We start from the raw sequence: 22,574 nt of genomic DNA, 5'->3' as shown, positions 1-22,574 counted from the left end.
CCAGGAAAAGTGACTAGAATTCAGAGTTGATCATTTATTACCACATAGTAAGCATTTTATCTCCATATAATAACCATTCACTTGGCTAAAAAATGACAGGTGGTGGTCCACAAAAATATCTGTGCAGAGTGGGAGCTTAACTCTTTCAGCAAACACGGTAAGAGGAGCTTGAGTCCTATTTCTTCCTTCTAGTTACCATCATGTAAAATTAGAAAAATGATAGCCACCTAACAAGTCAGTTGAAAATGAATGGAGATTTCACACATGGAAATGCTTGATGAATTAAACACACTAAATAAAAGTAATGTCTGAAGAGATACAGTCAGGCAGGGCAATCAAATATTAAATACGATGCTTAACTAAGCTCTGATTATTTAAAAGGTGAGTTCAACTTTCTCTGAAAGCACTGCTAACTTGGTTTCAGTTAGCAAGTTTCAGGTTGAAGGATACCTAGTATTGCTACAAAGTATCTCAACCAAATACTTGGCAAACCAGCATCTCTCTTGGCCATCTCTCCTCATCCTGTAGCTAGAGTTTTTAAAAGATACAATTTCAGGTCCTTGTCTTTTTCATCACTAAAGCTTCCCTGTCTTACTTCTGACAACTTTACAGTATGTTGTCCATTTCAACAACCACACATCTAAGGAAGAAATATTTTACATAAAACTAGTATAAATTCTGTATTTGCCCTTTCTATAAAAATTTAGTAATCCCCTATTCTGAGCAAGGAACTGTGCAAGTACTTTATATACATTATCACTAATCACAACAACTCTATAAAGTGTTTATTATCTGCACTTTATACATAAGGCAATCGAGGCTCAGAAGTATTATTAAATAAATTGTGCAGGGTTACTGATTGAAATTCAGGTCTGACTGTGAAGGTCTCACTCTTTACATCATACCACATATTTTGTATTTAAAGGAATTTATCAGTACTCAAGTTTGCTTTTTACCCTACTTGAGGATTCCAAATAGTGTTTCAACCCCAATTTAAAGAGAGAAGTAATTAACTAACACCATGAGCAGAGTTATATACACAGACCAGTAAATTCCAGTAACATAGATTCAGTAATAGGAGTAAATCATGTTCTGTTCAAACTGCAAATTGTAGTTCCTAGAAGCCATCTAAATTGTCCCTCTCTCTGAAAAAAATAAAACTATAAATAGCTATAGCTAGATAGATATTAATAGATAAGACAACACAAATCAACCACAACACAAAACTGCAGATCTTCCTAATAATGTAGCATTTTGTACGGTTAATGTTTTGAGTGATGTTGGAGAACTACTCCAAAAGAGATTGACAGTCCAATAGGCACTTCAAAACAGAATATCTGACCTCAAAAGATTAAGAGAAGCCACGAGGAAAGTCATTAAAACCCTTGAACATTTTTGTAAAAGGACATTACATGTGATCCACTGTGAAAATTCAACCACAAAAATATCATGTTGTGCTACCAAACAATTTTCTAGTAAAAAATACACACCAAAAAGCCCAAAAGCTTGATTCATCTCTGTTCATTCTAAGACTTATGCACAGCTGTGATTACAACCTAAACTTTGTTAAAAATAAACTAAAACTTATTTTCATAACTGTTGGTTTTATGTTTCAAGTCTTAACCAAATCTTTTTCCCTCCGTTATTTGCCATGAAATTTGAGCTTACTTTAAGTGCTTGTTTCTCTTATATTAAGTATCCTCAAGTAGAAAATGTCTTAATATACTGAAGGAAGGTAAAACTACCTATGATTGTTGCTGCCTTCTTAGGAAAATCCAAATTTCTCTGAGACTGAAAACAGTGAGGTTCAATAACCACCACAACAATTTATTTAATTAATTAGTTCATGTTGTTTTCAACACTTCCTTTAATCCCACATTCCATTTCCAGCTTTATTAGAAGATGACAAAAAATACAGCAGAAAATAATTCTAACTTCCCACTTCCAACTTTACTTCTTGTTGGCATACACACATTACAAGAAATAGGCACCAAACCTTAGAAATAGGAAATTGCTGCCAAAATCCTGTTTTCTACTAATAAAAACTAAATGGAAAACATACTGTTCCATAACTCTATAAACCTGAAAAGCTTAATAAACTGGAATAGGGGGGAAAGTCTGAGCAAATTACTAGTTTAAAAAGAGAATCAACTTCACTAGTAGGTAAACTAGTTATAGTTATACTTCTATAACCTTACACACCTATGGCACACACTCAGTATAAATGCTCAATGAATAAATAGCTAATAGTACAGATAATGAAATAAGGTAAAGTATTCACATCACTGACCAGGATAATCTATTTTAATTTTAGATTATTTAAGTGGAAAAAAATACACAAATGAGTATATACAACAACTATACACTAGCAACAGCTATTCTTATGGAAAATCAGAATTTCGGGTAATCTGAGAGTAGTAATTCCTAAATCTGTCTCAATTGCCAACTCTTAACAATAGACTTGCAGAAGTATCATTAACATTTAATAATTTTTTAATCTTAAATTGCTTTGAGCTACCTAGAATAAATATAAGATCGTGGTATTGAGGAGAGACAAACAGTATTTTAGTGTCTAGCAATACCTTACATAAATGCCTAAAAGGTGATTGGATTAAAAAGTTTGAAAGCAATGAGGCAAATTTAAACATATACATTACATACACATAAATACACATCCAGTAACATAAATGAGCATTATCCATGATAATGGCCCTATGCCACTAGCTGTCTAGTCCTGAACAAATAATTTAATCTCTTTAGTTTTCTTGGTTTCCTTACCCATAAAACAAGAATAAGTGACTATTAAGATGTCTTGCCTGTGGGTATGATCTAAAAATCCTGGATTTACAGAAGTTGCTTAATTAATTGCTCCTTTAAAAAAGGGGTAAGGTAGAGGATCCCTTTTATTTCTCCCATTTGAAAAACCATTTAAAAAAATTCCCAAGAATGGATGTATAAGGCTCAGGCCAGGAATAAACCTGGCTGAACATCAAAGTTCTCATCCTGTCACTTTGTTGAAAAGCTGTGTGGAGTCAATGAGGAGACCCAGTGATAAGGCCACCACTGTTTCTTTTGCTGCCTTCAAGGAATTTACAGACTAGAAAAAAAAGCCAATATTTATTTATATATATATATAAAATATATATTTTTAATTACATATATATTACATGTATTATATACATATATATTAGTTATATATAACTGTAATATATATAGATATAGATATATAACTGTAACAGAAGGCACAAAACGAAAAGCAAGAGATAGGAGTTCTGAGGAATACTGGATTCCCTCCACCTGGAAGGTGAATACTTCAGGAAGGATTGGGCTTTTGACAAGACTTGGGCAAAATGAAATGGGAAGGGGGATTTTAGACAGAGAGAAAAACACAAGCAAATGCAAAGAACAGTCATGTTTAGGAAACAAGTCCTTCAATGTGGCTGGAGACAGAGTAATGGGAGATGGGATTATAAAGGCTAGGATTAGACCATGGAATGCCTCTTAAAAGTCCAGGATAGTATGAACTTAATTTGAAAAGTAAAGGAAAACCCCTTAAGTGCTATGATTAGAGCCATACTTTAGGAAGATTAATTTGGCTTAACATATAGGATTTAGTGGAAAAACCAGTTAGAAGTTCTGACAAGGAATTAAGAGTACCCGGATTTGGGTAAATAAAGAAAACTGAGAAGATATTTCCATTGCTCCCACTACTTATCCATGCAAAACTTTAAACCATATATAGGAGAAAAAAATTACCAATTTACTTTTTCAATTTAAATCTGGTTCTCATCAAGTAATTTACTTAAAACTGACAAAACAGCTATCTTAGAAAGAGTTAAAACCATCAGAAATGCGTATGTAGTACTTAATCTTGGCCAAGGTTTCAGGACAGACACTCCTATACATTACTCAAAATAATGTGTATCTTTCTGAAGGGAAGTTCTGCAACATGAACCAAAAGCCTAAATACTACAACCCAGCAATTTGGAAATAATTATGAATAAGAGCAATAATTTATATTCAATTATATTCATTTTAGCTTTCTTCATGTTTGCAAAAAATTTAGGAATAACTTGAATATTTAACTATAAGGGATCAACAGTACATACTTAGAATACTACACCCATTAAAACAATGTAGAATATTTCTAAATGAAAGGTATTTCCCCATTTAGTGTGAGAAAAATGATTATGGAACAAAATGTACCATACGTAACCCCAACACATACACACACCGTTAGAAATACACACCAAAACCACTCTGTGAAGTGATGGTTTTATTCTTCCACAGACCTTCTAAATTTTCTACAACATACACACGTACATACACACACACAGTGTTGCACTACTAAACCAAGATCCAGAAGAAATATCTAATGAAATGACTAAACGCTGGGTTTCAACTACGTTTAGAACTGAAAAGCAGGAGGCTTCCTCCAATCAATAGGTCTCGCAATTGATTAACACCCAAGTTCCCTTCTCAGGATTTTTTTTTGGGGGGGAGATTCCCAGGGACATTTATTTCAAGCAGCCAAGACCCCTTTCTCCTCTCTACCTGAATGTCAGTATGAGCGTACACCTTTACCCATATACTCAGTAACCTTTGAAAGAAATTGAAAGTGACTTAGCAAAAGTAAAGATAAGGGAGCCCTACAAGAACCTCTGCAAGAAGTATGCTCCAGAAATGGTCCAAAGTCAGTTTTTGTCTTGCCGTATAATCAAACTGAATTTTAATGCTAGAAACATTTCTGTCCCCATCCTACACAAACTCCTCTCAAAGGTCACCTACAGTATGTTAACTGCCAAATCCCAAAAACACTACTAATAATGGGTAGTGTTGTACATATTCCTAAAATTCAACAGGGTCCACAATCATTTCTCAATCTTCACATTAAATGGCTTCTCTCTAGTATTTAACCATCCATTCCCTCTTGAAAAATCTCTCCCTCCCTAATATCAGGGAACCAGCCCTAACCTGCTGCTTTTACTGCTCCGACTATAACTTCCTGATCCCTCCTTGTGCTCCATGTCTCCACAATATAGGTTTTAGGCTCTCCTTCCTTAATCTTGTTCCTTTTTTTTTTTTTTTGCGGTACGCGGGCCTCTCACTGCTGTGGCCTCTCCCATTGCGGAGCACAGGCTCCGGACGCGCAGGCTCAGCGGCCGTGGCTCACGGGCCCAGCCGCTCCGCGGCATGTGGGATCTTCCCGCCCGGGGGCACGAACCAGTGTCCCCTGCATCGGCAGGCAGACTCTCAACCACTGCACCACCAGGGAAGCCCCTTCTGTTCTTTCTATGCAAATTTCCTCACAGTATTCATCTGTCTCACTTTGCATTCAATTCCCAATTCTGCATTCATCATTAAGCCTGTCATTTCTCTGAGCTTCAAATTTGAAGTTTCCAAAACAGAACTTTGCATCATTTCTACCTACTTTAGCTCTATTTCTACTGACACTAAAGCACTAGCATTGCCAAGGTTGCACTCTGACTGAAATTTCATGTTGTCCTTTGAGTCCCTCCCTCACCCTAGTCCCACAAATCTATGTCAAATATCAAGTATTCCTTTCTAAGTTTCTCAAACCTGCCACCTCCTTTTCATTCCTACTTCAGGCCAAGTTCAGGCACATCTGGGCACAAATACAGTCATCCTGTTCTGCCTCTAAGTTCTTCTCCAATTTATCTTATATAGCACCCCAAAGCAGTCTTTCAAACTTGCTGTCATTTTACCACTCCCTACTTTAAAACTTCCAAAGGCTCTTTATTTCCTTTATGATAAAATCCAAAAGTCAATATCTTCTGCAATCTGACCCAGGGTATCTTTTCATAAAACCAGAGAACATCAAAATTGGAATACTAGAAATCATGCAGAAGAGGAAACTGAAGACCAAAAACGGTAAGATTCTCACTCTGGCCAAAATCAAAACATATGAGAACAGAAACTTTAAAAACTAGGTTGGTGTTTCCTACATTTGCCTAATATTAACACAACCCTTTGTCAAGGTGCTTAACATATTGCCATGCCTTTCCCCTATAAATTCTGATGTGGTAGATCTGAATAGGGTCACAGGAATCATATAAAAATAAAGAAGCACTAGGTGATTCTCCTCTTCAGGGAAGTTTGAGGAAACCTGACCTAGATCTTACAAGTCTTCTACATTCTTTACTTATACCAATCTTATCTTTCAACTACTATCCTATAAATATTCTGTTCTACCCAGAAAGCTCTATTCACTGTCTAAATTACACCTTGTTTAGTGGTTAAATCATTCTCCCACCCCACCCAAACCCCCAAACCTACCCAATTCCTTCTATTTTAAGCTCTTGAAAATCTTTTGACTGTCTTAATCAATGCTTTCCATTTTAACCCCAATAATCAGGTACTTCATAGATTTCATTTATTGTAAGTATCCCACTAAGAACAATAGAAAATCCAAGATGAAAAATGTATAAAATATAAATTATTAATTTTGGTCTTAGCCTGCAAGATAAATGTCTTAAATACTAGTTAATAAGCTAAAAAAAGACTCTTTAAAACACGGAAATCAGAGTATCTCTCACTTCTTTATACCCTTACATGTTACCATAATCAGATATACCAACTGGATGTATTTCAACCATGGGACTTAAGGAGGGAACAAGGGTGGCAAAAGAGTAGAATAATATATGGGCTTAAGTTTGTTTTTTAATATACCTAGAAAGCTTAGACTCTTTCCTCTATCGCCACACTTTTCATAAAATGAGGAAAAACTCACTCCATGGCAGTTTCAGCTTCTCACGGATTTCCATTTAAGTCATAACCTCTAATCTGCAACGTTAAAATTAGCTGCTGATAAATACTAAAATATAACTTAAGCAATGAACCAGAACAATAGGTAAAGTTAGTCTTCCCAAGCAAAAAAGCCAAACACTAAAAAAATATCAGGCCATTCCACTTACATACAAAATGAGGCTCCCCAGAGACAGACATTCAAGCGTAAATTTGATTTTATACTTAGTACCTAAAAATAATCAAAATAAATGTCTGGTATAATAATATGGACTATACTGGAACTTAATTTCTCCAATCTCAAAATATTCCTAAATTAGTTTAGCAAATAAAGAACTTAAGATGCTATTAAATGGTCTAAGACTCCAATTATTAATACAGAGCCTTAATAGTTGATGAGTAGGCCCTGATGTGATTTTTTACCTATTTTTAAAGTCTGGATTTATTGTATTGTTATCACTAGTATCAGTTTTACTTATCGAAAACTAATATAGCAATTTACTTTCCCTTTGTAATGCTAATGGTCAGAAAAGGATGAAGAAATAAAAATCCTTCTATTCATTAAATTCACATGTAAAGAAACAATAAAGGTAAAACTCCAAAGCTATATTATTTTCTGTTAAGTGTTAACTGTAAGATCTTTCCAATGTCTCAATATGAACTCAATCTTAAGCTCACCTTTTCCCCACAATACTTCATTGAACCAATTTTTAAAAGGATGTTGTAAAGGTTCCTGTAATTAGCTACACATATTGCTTTTAGAAACATTATCACCAATCCTGCTAACAATTCTGCTATAGAAATTTTTTTTTTTAATTATAAAACTTGAATGTGGCCAGGAAAACAAATTGCTTGTGTGGAATGTCTAACTGGACTACTTAAAAATAGCTCTAATATGGGAACATATGTATATGTATAACTGATTCACTTTGTTATAAAGCAGAAACTAACACACCATTGTAAAGCAATTATACTCCAATAAAGATGTTAAAAAAATAGCTCTAATAATTTTTAAGACAATTTATTATAAAGGTCAGATACACAGCCCACCCACCTTCCCTTTTTCTTAAAATGGCACATTTAACCATCTACATAATAAAATACTTTAAAAATATTCATTACACTTACAAGCTTAAATTCTTACACAACCCCAATCCACTGAGACTTGAAAGGATCTGGGCTTTCAAGGGGGAGGAAAGGGGATCAAGATCACTGATTGGTTATTACAAGGACAAAGGTTAGTGACTTAAATATGGACACACATTTAAAACTACTGTGTATACATTTTAACCATTTTAAGATACACAAAATTATAATCTAATTAAAAGGTGACTGGTAATAACTTTAAAGGTTCAATAATATTTCCAAAGAAGAAAACAGGCTTACTGCAAACACAGGATCTTGCTATCTACAAACCTTTGGATAGAATTTCAACTACACCAAATCAGATTAAAAAAAAAAAAAAATACTTAGTCACAGAAAATATGTCATTATGGAATACAAACATGGCTATGTAGATTTATCACACCAAAGTGACCAAATGAAATTATGTTAAAACTATATTGTTCACAACCTGCAAGATTAAAGAATAGAACCTAATCAACGATAGGACTGCAAAGACTAAATCAAATGCCAGTGAAGCAGAACAGCGTGACATTTTCTCATACATAACGAACCGCAAAAACACATTTGAAATAGCTGTTTTAATCCTTTACTCTTAAACCCTTCATAGGCTTCATTTTCAATCCAAAATATATCTGAATTGCAAAGCTTATTCATAGAAATATATATTACTGGTCACATTAAAAAATGAATAAAGATTAAAAAGCAGATATACCCTTGTCCTTCCAAGTTTTCTTCTGACCGTCCATCTCTTGTCACGATCTGCCCTACAGATGCAATTATCAATTATGCATACCAACAGAAAAGCTGTAACTGCAAAAATCTACCCCCTGAGACATGAAATATCCGTTTCCTCAACCGTATCTGCAGTCTCCTCTGCTGCACAACTGCAGCAGGACTGAAGTCACCTGACGCCTTCTGGGTGTGGAGCAGTCTGACGCAGTGCAATCTGTAACTAGGCTACTAATACTCAGGCACTACCGCCTTCCTCTATCTGTTTATTGTTCTAGTCTTTTGCTTGTTGCTCACACCAAATGGAGCTACTTTTGCAGGGGGAGGGGAAGGCCACCAAAAGAAAAGAAAGAAAAGAGGGTTGTTCTTCTGGCAGAGTAAACCACTGAATATATTTGAAATGCACTTAAAGCCATGTACAGTTTTTTATAATCTTATTTTGTTTTATTTTTATTTATTTATTTTTTGACAGATAGGGGAATTATGCTGCTGGTTTCCAGCTTCATTTAAAACTTTAAAATCAATGGTTACCTGATAAGATAAAAATGGACTGATCCAAAGAAGGGTAACAGCTTAAATTTCAAGCCTGGGAAATGCGAGTCTCTTCTTACTTTCTCTTAAATTATCAGCATTTTGCACCCTTATGAGGGTATGGCAGGAGAATCACAAAGTCAAATTATTAATGTTTACTGAATATGTTACTTAAATAGAAAAAATTTTTTACTTAATTTCAGCAATCTCATATTTCTCAGGTAATGCTATCTTTTCCTTCTTTTGCAACTACAGAAATCCAGAGACTTGCAAATATATACTTATTCTTAATTACCACCTGCTCCAAATCGATCTTTCAATAAATATCTATTAGACACCACTGCAGGTACTATTAATAGACTCTTTGCTTGAGGAGAAATATTCAGGTGCTAATTATACCACATTTGCTTTGAGAAAGTGACATAAGACCAAACTAAAATTTTACTGATAAAACAAATCTATATAAGAAATTTCTGAAATTTTTGTTCAACTTTATAAAATTGGCATTCGTTCCAGTGCAGAATATTACGTCCTTACTAACGTCTCACAACTGTTTTAACTGATATTATCATTTGACTTAGCATTAAAGGCAACATATAATGACAAATCAGCGAAAATATTTTTAAATGTGAGATATGCTTAAGTATTATAAGATATGGAGCCTATGTACAAAACTACATACTTCAGAAGACTATATAGCTACATTGAAATAGGTATGATATTTTTTGGAACTTGCTGTAAAACTGTGTGGGCTGCAAAACCCTGCAAAATTCTTCAAATCAGAAGTGGCCTGAATATCAAGAACTCAGTTCTTTTCCTCCCTGCCTCTCTAACTCCAAACATAAATAAAGCAAAGCAATTTTTAAAGAGAGTCTAGTATTCTCAGCTCAGAAGTTAATATTTAACTTTAAACTTTATTCACTGAACCCTTGTATAATGTGATATTTGAGAACACTTGTCACCAAGTCATATCATAGCTGAAAATCTCTGGCCTCTTCATGCAATAGTTAGAAATCCCAAACTATTCATTAACTACATAATATTTTCAAAACAGTATTTTCTAATAATGAATCCCTTAAGACTGAAGGCCAATAAATACTTTAGCATTAGAATAACGCACTCAAAAACATCGCCCAAACACTGTTTTGAAGTCAGAGATTACTACACTAATAGTAGGGGGGAAAAAAGATTTCTTGAGAAAAAGGGTATTTACCATTCATTTTATTCACATCTTCCAGTACTTGACTTGGTGTAACAATTTTTAAAAATCATCTGAGAGAGCAAGAACATATAATAACACCCATTCATCTAAATGTTAAACATACTTAATAGCTCCCCTGGCAGATTAAGAGGTCAAAATAGGAGCCCTGAAATTAGACCTTGCATAGTAATATCTAATTCTTTAGCTTTTATGATCTTTGCAATTTAGGCTATTAAGTTTACAGGGAAAACTAACTAAGATAAATCAATTTACATTTTGCCCATTTCTTTCTTAGAAAGTTTTAAAACTAGAGTTGTTTTAAGTTTGGTAACCTAAGGAAAAAGTGCTTAAATTTTAAAATCTGATGAGACCAATCTGTTAAAAATGTAAAGCCACTGGGCGAGGCTTATTGTGATGACAGGATCAAATGAGTTTGTGTATGCAAAAGGCCTTAGGACAGTGCCTGATAAAAAGTGGCCCTATGTAAGTGCTAGCTATTTACTATTATTATGCTATAATTTTTAACCAGTAAACCATAAGGAAACAAAGCCTGTAAATCATATCTAAGAAAGTGCATATATTAAGCCATTCAATTCTAGGCAATAACCCAATACCCTCTTTAAAAAGAAGCACCCCACCACCACACACACACACACACACATTACTGTGCTTTGTTACTGTAGTTCTATTCTCCTCCAGCTGAGAAAAAATTTTATATGGGTAGATTACAGGTCCTATTCCATATTAAATCCCAAGATAACAGGCAAATAGAGAACATAAATCTGTTAAAAACTTATTTGTTTTCCTTCAAATATTTAACATTTTGTTTAAAAATGAAAAATTATTTCAAGGACAATTTTCAAATAGAGCAGATACCACATTGATTATTTGGGATAGAAACTTATTTTCCCTTAAAAGTAAAGGCTTCCAAAGGAGAGAAGCACAGAAGATTCCTTTATTTATAATACAAGCAAGTAAAAGTGCTGTCTGAATTCTAAGTCCTACTGCATATTGTGCATGGGGGTAGGGAAGGGGGGAATTCTTCTCTTCCTAAACTCAAAATCAGCCTTACACTGAACTTTTGAAATCACCTGTTCTGAGTTCATGATTGGCAACTTCTCATTCCTCAATGTCCATAAACCCAGTACCTCCCCAAAGCATGACAAAAACCAATGACCAAAACCACCCCAAACACACCCCTAACTCCTTTCCAAACAGTACCCATGCTCTAAAATTACCTACACTCTCTACATTTCTCTTCTCTTCATATCTCAGATCAAAACTCTCATTTTCTTCGTGCACTTACCTCATTAGCAGGAAAATTATATGATTAAAATAAGTCCTACTAAAGAATAAAAAACTCCTTTCTCTATAACACTCTCATAAACGTGTGTGTGTGTGTGTGTGTGTGTGTGTGTGTGTGTGTGTGTGTCTTGTACCTAAGTGGCAGGATTTCCAACAGTAGAGGACTGTATTTTGGAATAGGCAACAATATGTAAACTCTAAGACCTCCCAGGCCAGCTCTCCCAAGATATTCCTCTTTTTCCATTTCTTTCCTTCCTCTAATTCTGAACCCCAGAAAAACTCAAGTTTTTGTTTTGCTTTGTTTGCTTTACAATGTTTAGAAATGAAGGCAAATAAGGTGAGAAAGAGGTGGTCATTTGGATTGAAAGTGCTACTCTCTAAACTGGGGGTTGCTTGTATGCAATTCTTGATCGCTAAAAAAATTTCTACTTTCCAGCAACAGATAACAGGACTTTTTAATAAAAAGAAAAAAATTACAGCTACACAGTAGTTTTAAACTTACTTCAAAATTTAATTATTCTGAACTATACAAAAGTATAAAACTAAACATATGTCCCATTACTGAAAGATATTAAATAATGCTGTTTAATACCATATGCTGTAACGTAATGCCCTCTATGGACTAAATTACAGCACTTCAGCACTAACTACTGAATTGAACCTTAAGACATGAACAAAGACTTTAGTCTAGAAAATGAATGACAAGTTAAAAAATAACCAAAATATAATGAGCATTTTAAGGTCTATAAACAATTCCATATAAGCTGATAAAAATACATACTAAAAATTATACAGAAAGAAACTGAAAGTGATACTATTCAATGAGAACTAAATAAATGTTGATTTCTTATATTATAATCTAAAATAAATACACAGATAATCCAAAAGATCCAAAGCATTTTTAAACCTGGAATTTAAAAATTTAATAGTCATTGGGTTTTGAACAGATCTTTTAAAACTTTTAAGTTTTCACTGAAGTACATGTTTGGGGGAATCTTTAAGGTCATTTCATAATGTTTATCATAGCATGATTCAAGCATTTGTTTGATTCAGTACGATGTGTCAAAATTCAAAATTCTTTTATAAAGTCATTTTCAAAGTCATTTGTTACTGTGAAGCAGATATCCACAACTCACTAAATTTCTCAGCCCAACTGAATTTCCATATGGTCAATTACAGAGCATTCCACAGACATCGTTTTCTATCTACAACACTAGATGGCACCAACACCCATAGTACCGTTGACTGTCCAACCCAAAGCATGCAACCTGGCTAAAACTGTTCTCAATTTTCTGGCTCTTCCTTAGGATTGTTGCCTGGTACTAGGGGACTATCAGAGTGTGATGGGGATAGGAAAACAACTCCAACACCAGAAAGGCATGTGGGATAAAATGATCTCTGACCAGAATTCAAAATCAATTTTGAACAGATCAGAATTAAACATAAAAATGAAACTATAAATTAGTAAATAAATTAAGTTATAAATTTTCCCAGGTGAAAACTGAAAATATCCACCAAAATGCAAAGTAAAATAAAAATTATTTAGAAAACTAAGGGAAAACTGTAACATGACAAGGATTTGCATCCACTCTATATAAAGAACTCTCATAAAATCAGAAAGAGGCGATTCTAAATTTTAAAATGGGCAAAGAGTATGAACAGGCAATTCACAAAAGAAATACAAATAGCCAATAAATATGTGGAACATGCTCACCTTCACTAATAATCGAAGATCGAAACAGCAAGATAACTACTTTAACCTATCAAACTGGTAAAGGTTTTTTTTTTTTTTTAAAAAAAAGACAGGTATACAATGTCTGGAAGGATACATGAGAAGTCTAGTAAATGACTCTAAGAAGGAGCACTAGGCAGCTTAGTTAAGACAGGAAGAAGACTTACTGTAATAGTACTTTTTGAATTTTGTATAATGTATAAGTCCTTAGCTATCAAAATTTTCTGATTAAAAAAACAATATTAATAAATACTACTAATTGTTGGTGATCAATAGAGAAATGGGTTGTTGTCTTACTCCATTAGAAGGGTAAAAATCAGTACAAGTTGTGACAAAAGATTAATCTGCAAAATATACAAAGAGATCATGCAGCTCAATATCAAAAAAAAAACCCAATCAAAAAGTGGGCAGATCTAAATAGATATTTCTCCAAAGAAGATATACAGATTGCCAAAAAGCACATGAAAAGATGCTCAATGTCATTATTAGAGAAATGCAAATCAAAACTACAATGAGGTATTACCTCACACCAGTCAGAATAGCCATCATCAAAAAGTCTATAAACAAATGCTGGAGAGGGTGTGGAGAAAAGGGCACCCTCCTACACTGTTGGGGGGAATGTAAATTGATACAGCCACCACGGAGAACAATATGGAGGTTCCTTAAAAAACTAAATATAGAACTGCCATATGATCCAGCAATCTCACTCCTGGGCATATAACGGAGAAAACTAGTTTGAAAAGATACATGCACCCAAATGTTCATTGCAACACTATTTACAATAGCCAGGACGTGGAAGCAACCTAAATGTCCATCAACAGAGGAATGGATAAAGAAAGATGTGGTACATATATACAATGGAATATTACTCAGCCATAAAAGGAACAAAATTGTGCCATTTGTACAGACATGGATGGACCTAGAGACTGTCATACAAAGTGAAGTCAGAAAGAGAAAAACAAACATCATTAGCTTATATGTGGAATCTAGAAAAATGATACAGATGAACTTATTTGCAAAGCAGAAATAGAGACACAGACATAGAGAACAAACATAAGGATACTAAGGGGGAAGAGGGTGGGTGGGATGAATTGGGAGATCGGGATTGACAATATATACACTACTATGTAAAAAATAGATAACTAATGAGAACCTACTGTATAGCACAGGGAACTCTACTCAGTGCTCTGTGGTGACCTAAATGGGAAGGAAATCCAAAAAAGAGGGGATATATGTATACGTATAGGTGATTCACTTTGCTGTACAGCAGAAACTAACACAACGTTGTAAAGCAACTATATTCCAATAAAAAATTTTTTAAATTAGTACAAGTTTTCTGATAGCCAATTTTTGTCAAAACGCTTAAAAATGTACATACCCATTTCCAAGGGTTTTATTTCTAGTAATTTATGGAAAAGAGTAATTTGGAGATATGTACAACATATTTAAACATAAAGAGGTTAATAATAGCATTATTTATAAATTTAAAAAACTGGAGACAATCTAAGGATCGTAGAGAACTGATTAAATTATAATATATCCAATACCAAGGAACACTAAACATTAAATAATCACACAGCAGAAAAATAAAGACATGGAAATTTTGGCATTATGCAATATAATATATTGCTGAATTTTGTAAAGCAATAAACAATATATAACGTATGATCCCAGTTTGGAAAAACACCTTTTTTCACTGCATTCATAAAGTATCCATATGCATAGAAATAGACTAGAAGAATATATTCTAAAATATTAGCAATGATTATGTCTGGGCAATACAATTACAATTTTTTTGTCATCTAAATGCTTTTCTCTACTTCTCAAATTTGTACAATTAGCATATATTACTTCAGATTGCTTCATGTACTGCTACCCTGACTTCACTGACAGTTAGCAGGTCCCTGAGAGAAATTCTGACTACTAAATTTAACTGACGCTCAAACAGATTAAAACATCTGCCCAGGGTCATACAGCTAAAAAAGTAATCCAGTAAAAAAGCCAGGATTAGATCTTAGGTGTGTAAGATGCCCAAGATGAAGTTCTTTCAACCATATTATATGTAGCAGTATCTATCTTTTATAAAGGTTCATATTTCATATTTATTTTCAATCTGTATTGGACCCACAGTAAGCACTAAATAAATCCACACTAATTTGACAATGTCAAACATTTGAGTAAATATAATCATTTCCTTATTAATAAGTCAGTTTCTAATTTAGCTACACTTATATTTACTCAAAGCCTTCCAGTTAAAGATAATTCTACTCAATGTGTTAGATTAAACATTTTCATTTTTCAGGGTACTTAAATTTCTACTTTCATCAGATTAACTGCTCACTGTCCTAATCAAAACCCAACTAATAATATTCAAGAAGCATCCTATATATGCTCACTAAAAATGTATTTTAACAAAATACTTAATATCTATAATGCTTTACTGAGAAAGCCCAAAAGCTATACAATCAATTTTTAAAATTAATATAAGAAAAATGTTTTAAGTTATAAACATCATCAAAAGAAAGTTCTTATTCATGAACACATTTAAGAAGTATCTATAAATTGGCAAAGGATAATTTTTAATTCTTTACCTAGATAAATGGGCCATTTTTCAGCGAGTTCTTTATTATGGCAATACTATTTGGTTATTCCTGGAAAGCACATACTTTAAGTGTAATGAATAATTAACATCTGGTTGGTTTACACTTCACTCACCAAGTTACAACAGGTCAGCAAAACACAATCTATACTATGATTATGAACTTAAAATGTTCTGTGCACTAGTGGCAAACCAAGCAACCAACAAACATGTATTAAGCAATCACTATCATTAAGTCAAGATCTCAGTGGTTTCAATGGGAGACATTAGCACCTTTCTTCACCAATGACCCACCAACAACAAAGACAGCAGCGGTCCAGCTGAATAACAATAGGGTTATTCACTCTCCACATGGAAGCAACAGAAGGTTACCCTCATTCTAATATCCCTACTTATAGAAGACCACATGAGAAAATGTACACAGTAACCAATGTTCCTGACATTTTTAAAAATGCCTTGCATTGGTTAATGCCCCCAACACAATAGGTATGTAATAAAAGCAGCAGCACCCTGGTCATCTGCTATTTAGGACAATAACTGCTTGCTCCAAAACTGTGAAGGGGACAAAACCTAGGTCTCATCCCAGTTCTTCACTTGTCGGAAAAAATATCTCCTTTGTGGAATCGGATAAGAACTAATATAAATAAGAAAGTTAGTCAACTAATCTATGACAAAGGAGGCAAGAATATACAGAAAAGACAGTCTCTTCAATAAGTGGTGCTGGGAAAACTGGACAGCTACATGTAAAAGAATAAAATGAGAACACTCTCTAACACCATACACAAAAATAAACCCAAGATGGATTAAAGACCTAAATGTGAGGCCAGAAACTATAAAACTCTTAGAGGAAAACAGGCAGAACACTCTCTGACATAAATCGCAGCAAGATCTTTTTTGATCCACCTCCTAATGAAAATAAAAACAAAAATAAACAAATGGAACCTAATGAAACTTAAAGGCTTTTGCACAGCAAAGGAAACCATAAACAAAACAAAAAGACACCCCATAGAATGGGAGAAAATATTTGCAAACAAACCAACCAACAAAGGATTAATCTCCAAAATATATAAACAGCTTATGCAGCTCAACATCAAAAAAACAACCACCACAATCAAAAATGGGTGGAAGATCTAAATAGACATTTCTCCAAAGAAGACATACAGATGGCAAAAAGCACATGAAAAGATGATCAACAACACTAATTATTAAAGAAATGTAAATCAGAACTACAATGAGGTATCACATCACACCAGTAAGAATGGCCATCATCAAAAAAACTACAAACAATAAATGCTGGGGAGGGTGTGGAGAAAAGGGAACCCTCCTACACTGTTGGTGGGAAAGTAAACTGGTACAACCATTATGGAGAACAATATGTAGGTTCCTTAAAAAAATACATATAGAACTAACATATGATCCAGCAATCCCACTCCTGGGCATATAACTGGAGAAAACTGTAATTCAGAAAGACACATGCACCCCCAACGTTCATTGCAGCACCATTTACAATAGCCATACATGGAAGCAACCTAAATGTCCATCAACAGAGGAGTGGATAAACAAGATGCGGCACACATATACAATGGAATATTACTCAGCCATAAAAAAGGATGAAATAATGCCATTTGCAGAAACATGGATGGACCCAGAGATTATCATACTGAGTGAAGTCAGACAGAGAAAGACAAATATCATATATCGCTTATATGTGATCTAACCAAAATAAAATGGTACAAATTATTTACAAAACAGAAATAGAGTCACAGACGTAGAAAACAAACTTATGGTTACCAGAGTGTAAGGGGGGGGGATAAATTGAGAGATTGGGACTGACATATACACACTACTATACGTAAAATAGGTAACTAATAAGGACCTACTGTATAGCACAGGGAATTCTACTCAGTACTCTGCAGTGACCCATATGGGAAAAGAATCTAAAAAAGAATGGATATATGTGTAACTGATTCACTTTGCTGTACACCTGAAACTAACACAACATTGTAAATCAACTATACTCCAATAAAAATTTTTTTAAAAAAGTAAGTTAGCCCAATGTCTGGAACACAATAGAAGCTCAAAAGTACTGTGCTTACTACATAATATGCAACCTCGGTAAAGTTTCGTAACATCCCTAGATTTAGGTTTTGTCATCCATGAAATGATTCCTTCTTTCAGATTATGGTGAAGACTAAATGAGATGACTATGTGAAAATGCTTGGTGCTTAAAAGATTTCCCATAAATGGTAGTCTCCCCTTTCTAGGTAAAATGCAAAGAATTCAGGTTCTTTTCTCAGCCTTTCAAAATTCTTAATTTAAAAATGTCCTAGAGAGAAAGAAAACCTAAAACTGAAAGCAAACTGAAACAAATCTAAGTTTATTTCAAATGAGTATTATAACCACACTGAAGATGGGGGAAGGTAGAAGGAAAAGGGAAAATAAAACTAATCCGAGTAACCTGGGCAGGGTTGAGGGAGGTGGATTTGAAAAATAAACCTGAACCCTTTATTATGTTTATTATAATGATATTATAAAACATTCTAAAACTATTTTAGATGTACTCAAGGATTAAACAAATTAATAAATGTATTGGTAGTGTCAGAAGCCAGGTTCTCACTATAGAAGGAACATACAAATGTGAAATGGGGGAAGAAAGAAATAGTCCTCTGGGAATGTTTTGGATTTGGAGGTATCTATGTAAACACATGATTTCATAAATATGTGTATGTTTATTTGTATGTATGTATGCAAGTATTTCCTACCTCGGTCCACTGGAAGGGCTAAAATGGAAAGACCCCACAGGAGCAAAGTACAATTAGCATCCAGCTCTTGATCACTGAAAGGAATCAAGGATCCTTGGAGAAACTGCTGACTTCAGGGCTGGGACAGAGTGGGCAAAAGATGAGCCTACAACATTTCGTTATGCTAGAAAGTAAGAAGTGCTTCCCTCTCCACTCAAAAAAAAAAAAAGGACAGCTGCATGTCCTTGAGCCAATTTGAAGGGGAGCCCTCCAAATCTGTGACCATTGACAACCAAAATAAGTACAGCAATGAATTATGAACATTGGGGGGAAAAGAGAAATTCATGAATCCATACTGATAATTAAATAATTAATGGAAAAGGAGAGCTCTTGCTAAGAGTAGAATGCCAGGGTTGATTGATAAACGTGGAGGAAGTATTAGAAAAATCATCTTTTGCAAACTTAATGGTAAAGAATAAATCAATCAAGAACCATCAATAGATACTAAATCTAGGGAGGGAATTTTGATGGAGGGCAGGATATTTACATGGTCTTGAAGTGTCACCCATCAGACTGCTTATTAGTTGTCAGGAAGGAAGAAAGATAGTAATTATACAATAAGGAAATCAGGAACCACCTTGACCAGATGGTGTAAATTAAACCTCATCAATGAGGGACTGATGAATAGTAGGTACCTCCAGATTGCTATGAGAGGGGCACTACATTATCTTCATTTTGGCCATGAATCCACAAACTTAATCTAATCACTAAGAAACATTAGACAAAACGCAAAACAAAGAACTTTCTATTAAAGGAAGAAGGGAAAGGGCCTGTGTTCTTTAAATATGTTACAATCGTAAGAGATAAAGACTGGAAATGTCCCAGATTAAAGGAGCCAAAGGTAACATAACTAAATGCAAAACCTGGCACTAGACTGGACCTTGTAGTACAGGACACTACAAAGAACATTATTAGGTCAACTAACACAACTAGAATATGGATGGTAGATTAGAAAAAAGTATTGAATGAATGTAAAATTTAGAAAGTTAATAACTGTACTGAGGTTATGTAAGAGAATATCCCTTTTTAAACTATTTAGGGGTAAAACAGAACGTATATAACTTAGTCTCAAATGGTTCAGGAAAAAAAGGATATACTGTATCTATGTATCCATTGTCTAGTTATCTATAAAAAGAGAGATCATAAATAATAATGTAAATGGAGAAATGTTAGTAGGTAAATTTAGATGAAGAGTATAAGACATTCTTTGTACTACTTTTATTTTTGCAATTGTTTTTAAGTTTGAACTTATTTCCAAATGAAAGTTAATTTTAAAAAAGCAATCATCCTTTTTTTAAAAGAAACTCTCTAAATGAGACCATAAGTTTAAAAAAAATTCTGCTTAATTCCAGTCAGAGAAAAATTTAGCATCCAATGTATCATAAACCCTCCTTTAGCATAGATTGGAGGGTTCTGAATAAACCTGAATGTTTCTTTTCACTGAGTCACCCATGGCCAGTCTCAAATCCATCTATGTCCCTAGCTTCAAGTGAATAGCTTGAATAGCTTCAGTTTCTACATACTGACCATAATACCCACACATACCCACCTGCCCCAAAAATACCAAAACAGGATCTGGAAAACTTTTATTATATTTATATAAATGAACAGGTCTATGTGTTTACTCACGTTTGCTAACTGTAGCTTTTATAAAAGCATCTCTTTGTGAAGCCATTCCTAATATTCCAAGGTAGAGACAGCCTCTCTATGCCCTTAGTATGTGTTGATGATCTTCCACTTCCAATCATACACTTATATCCCTAAACTGTCATTCTATGCCAAACTGGGACTTCCATGCATCATCTGAGAAAAAGATTTCAGCTGTCATCTGGTAGTGCTCCCTATCAGTTAACTATTCTTTTCAGTAGTTTCACTATCTGGGTCTGTATTTAGTAGTATAAATTTAAGCAATTATTAGAATATTGTAATTATACATTTATATTTAAAATGAGTGGAAAGTGAAAAATTAAAGTGCCAGTGATAATATATTTTAAACAAAAATGGAAACCATCAGGGTACTGAAAGCATAAATCTTTAGCCACAAATTTTTTTAAAAGTAAATAAAAACATATATGAAACGCTGAGCCTCTAAATAATGACGTACAGTGAAAGGAAAAACAGAATGAATGTTCATAATTATGAACTGAGAAAAACCAGTATTTACATTTCATTGTTAAGAATACAGTTTGACAGAATTCCCTGGTGGTCCAGTAGTTAGACCTCGGTGCTTTCACTGCTGTGACCTGGGTTCAATCCCTGGTTGGGGAACTAAGCTCCCACAAACCACATGGCGTGGTCAAAAAAAAAAAAAAAGAATACAGTTTGATAAAATACCCTTATTAAGGGAGAAGACTAGTATTCATTTTTCTCACAACAAATTTTATCCAAAACTATCAATAAGGCATCAATGTCTGCATCAATAATACCTTGCTCATCTCCCTTACAAAATCAGCCTTTCTTCCCAAAATTAAAATTGAATTCTGCCTACAAATGTCATTTTAAGAAAACAAGGGAAACAAACTGGAGATAATAAATTATCTGAGCAAGTTTTATTTATTATTTAATACTTATCAATACTTTCAGGTTTAAATAAGAATAAGAATCAGAATTACTGAATCTGATTCAGTAATAAGAATCAGAAAATTTTTTTAAAACACCTAAATACATCATAATCAAGGATGTAGAAAATCGTTAACCATCTGAGAATAGGGATTACCATTATAACACCTTCCCTCCCTTCTGACAAATTCTCAATCCTTATCTTAACTGAGCTCTCTAGTATTTGATAATGTTGATCAATTCCTCCAACTTTAAATCTTCCTCTTCCCTCGGCTCCCCCTAGTTGATGTCTGTGGCTTTAATTACAATCTCTGAGCCCATGGTAAATACAAACATACGGTCAAGGTCTCTCTCAAGAGCTTCATGTTTAATACCCATCATTCTTGGATGTCTCATAGGTACCTTAATTACAATATATTCAAAACTGAGTTTTTTATTTTCTTCCACTTTATTTTCTCATGTTTCCTAACTCAGTTTCTCATACTGCCATGTATCTGCACATACAAGAAACCCAGGTTTCCTAGAGTAAGCTTTAACTCCTCCCCTTAACCTTCAGGTCCAATTCCAATCAAACACTAAGTACTATGTCTCCATGCTCATCCCATTGCCTTACGTTCATAATTTCCTCTTTCTTCAATTACAGCAACTCTAAACTGGTCTCTGCCACCAGTACTACCTATCTCCAATGCATTAGTATATTCAGTAAATACACAGTAATCATCTAAATTAGAATGCTAAATAAAAAACACATGTACAAATCACTTTACACAAATCAGATATGTGGGAAGTGTAGAGTCAAAAGAAAAAAATGAGAATTAGTACTTTTCAGGAGAATTAAAAATAGCATACCTCAATTTATACTTTTCAACAAAACGTCTAATACTCAATATGCTTAACTTTATACCTTTTACTGGAAATTATTGCATAATATTGAAAGATCAGAAACAGGTAACAGAAATGTTCTTTCGTCAAAATTTTTAAATGAAGATATTTCTGGGAAAACAAAAGTAAACACATCTGAAAATATTTTGTTTTAATACCTCTTGCTCTTCATGCTATCAGGAAACACTAAAGCAAAAGAAGGGAACAGACACTGAAGCCAATTCTAAAAAAAGTTTTTTCTAGTTCCATGGTGCATAAAAATGACCAACAAATAATTGTGTGGAAAAGCTAAGAGCAAGGGTGCGCGATCAGTGCAAGAGGGCTAGAAAAAGCACTAAAATCTTA

General features: G+C 33.9%; 1 protein-coding gene across 4 annotated transcripts in view; it reads right to left on the bottom strand.

Annotated features, from left to right (window-relative positions):
* RTN4 (reticulon 4) overlaps positions 1-22,574 on the bottom strand; it is a 66,359-nt gene that overhangs the window by 23,787 nt on the left and 19,998 nt on the right. Inside the window, exon 1 of one of the 4 annotated variants that reach the window (XM_060026608.1) lies at positions 8,603-8,830. The exons of the other annotated variants lie outside the window; for them this stretch is intronic. Within the exon in view, the coding sequence (XP_059882591.1) occupies positions 8,603-8,636 (34 nt within the window). The 5' untranslated portion in view covers positions 8,637-8,830. Of the gene's footprint in view, positions 1-8,602; positions 8,831-22,574 lie in introns of those variants that run through there. 4 annotated transcript variants of the gene reach the window in all.

This window comes from Delphinus delphis, chromosome 12 (assembly GCF_949987515.2).
Source record: "Delphinus delphis chromosome 12, mDelDel1.2, whole genome shotgun sequence".
Classification (NCBI taxonomy): domain Eukaryota; kingdom Metazoa; phylum Chordata; class Mammalia; order Artiodactyla; family Delphinidae; genus Delphinus; species Delphinus delphis.
The sequence above is the reverse complement of the archived record's forward strand: the minus strand, read 5'-3'. Positions and strand labels throughout refer to the sequence as shown.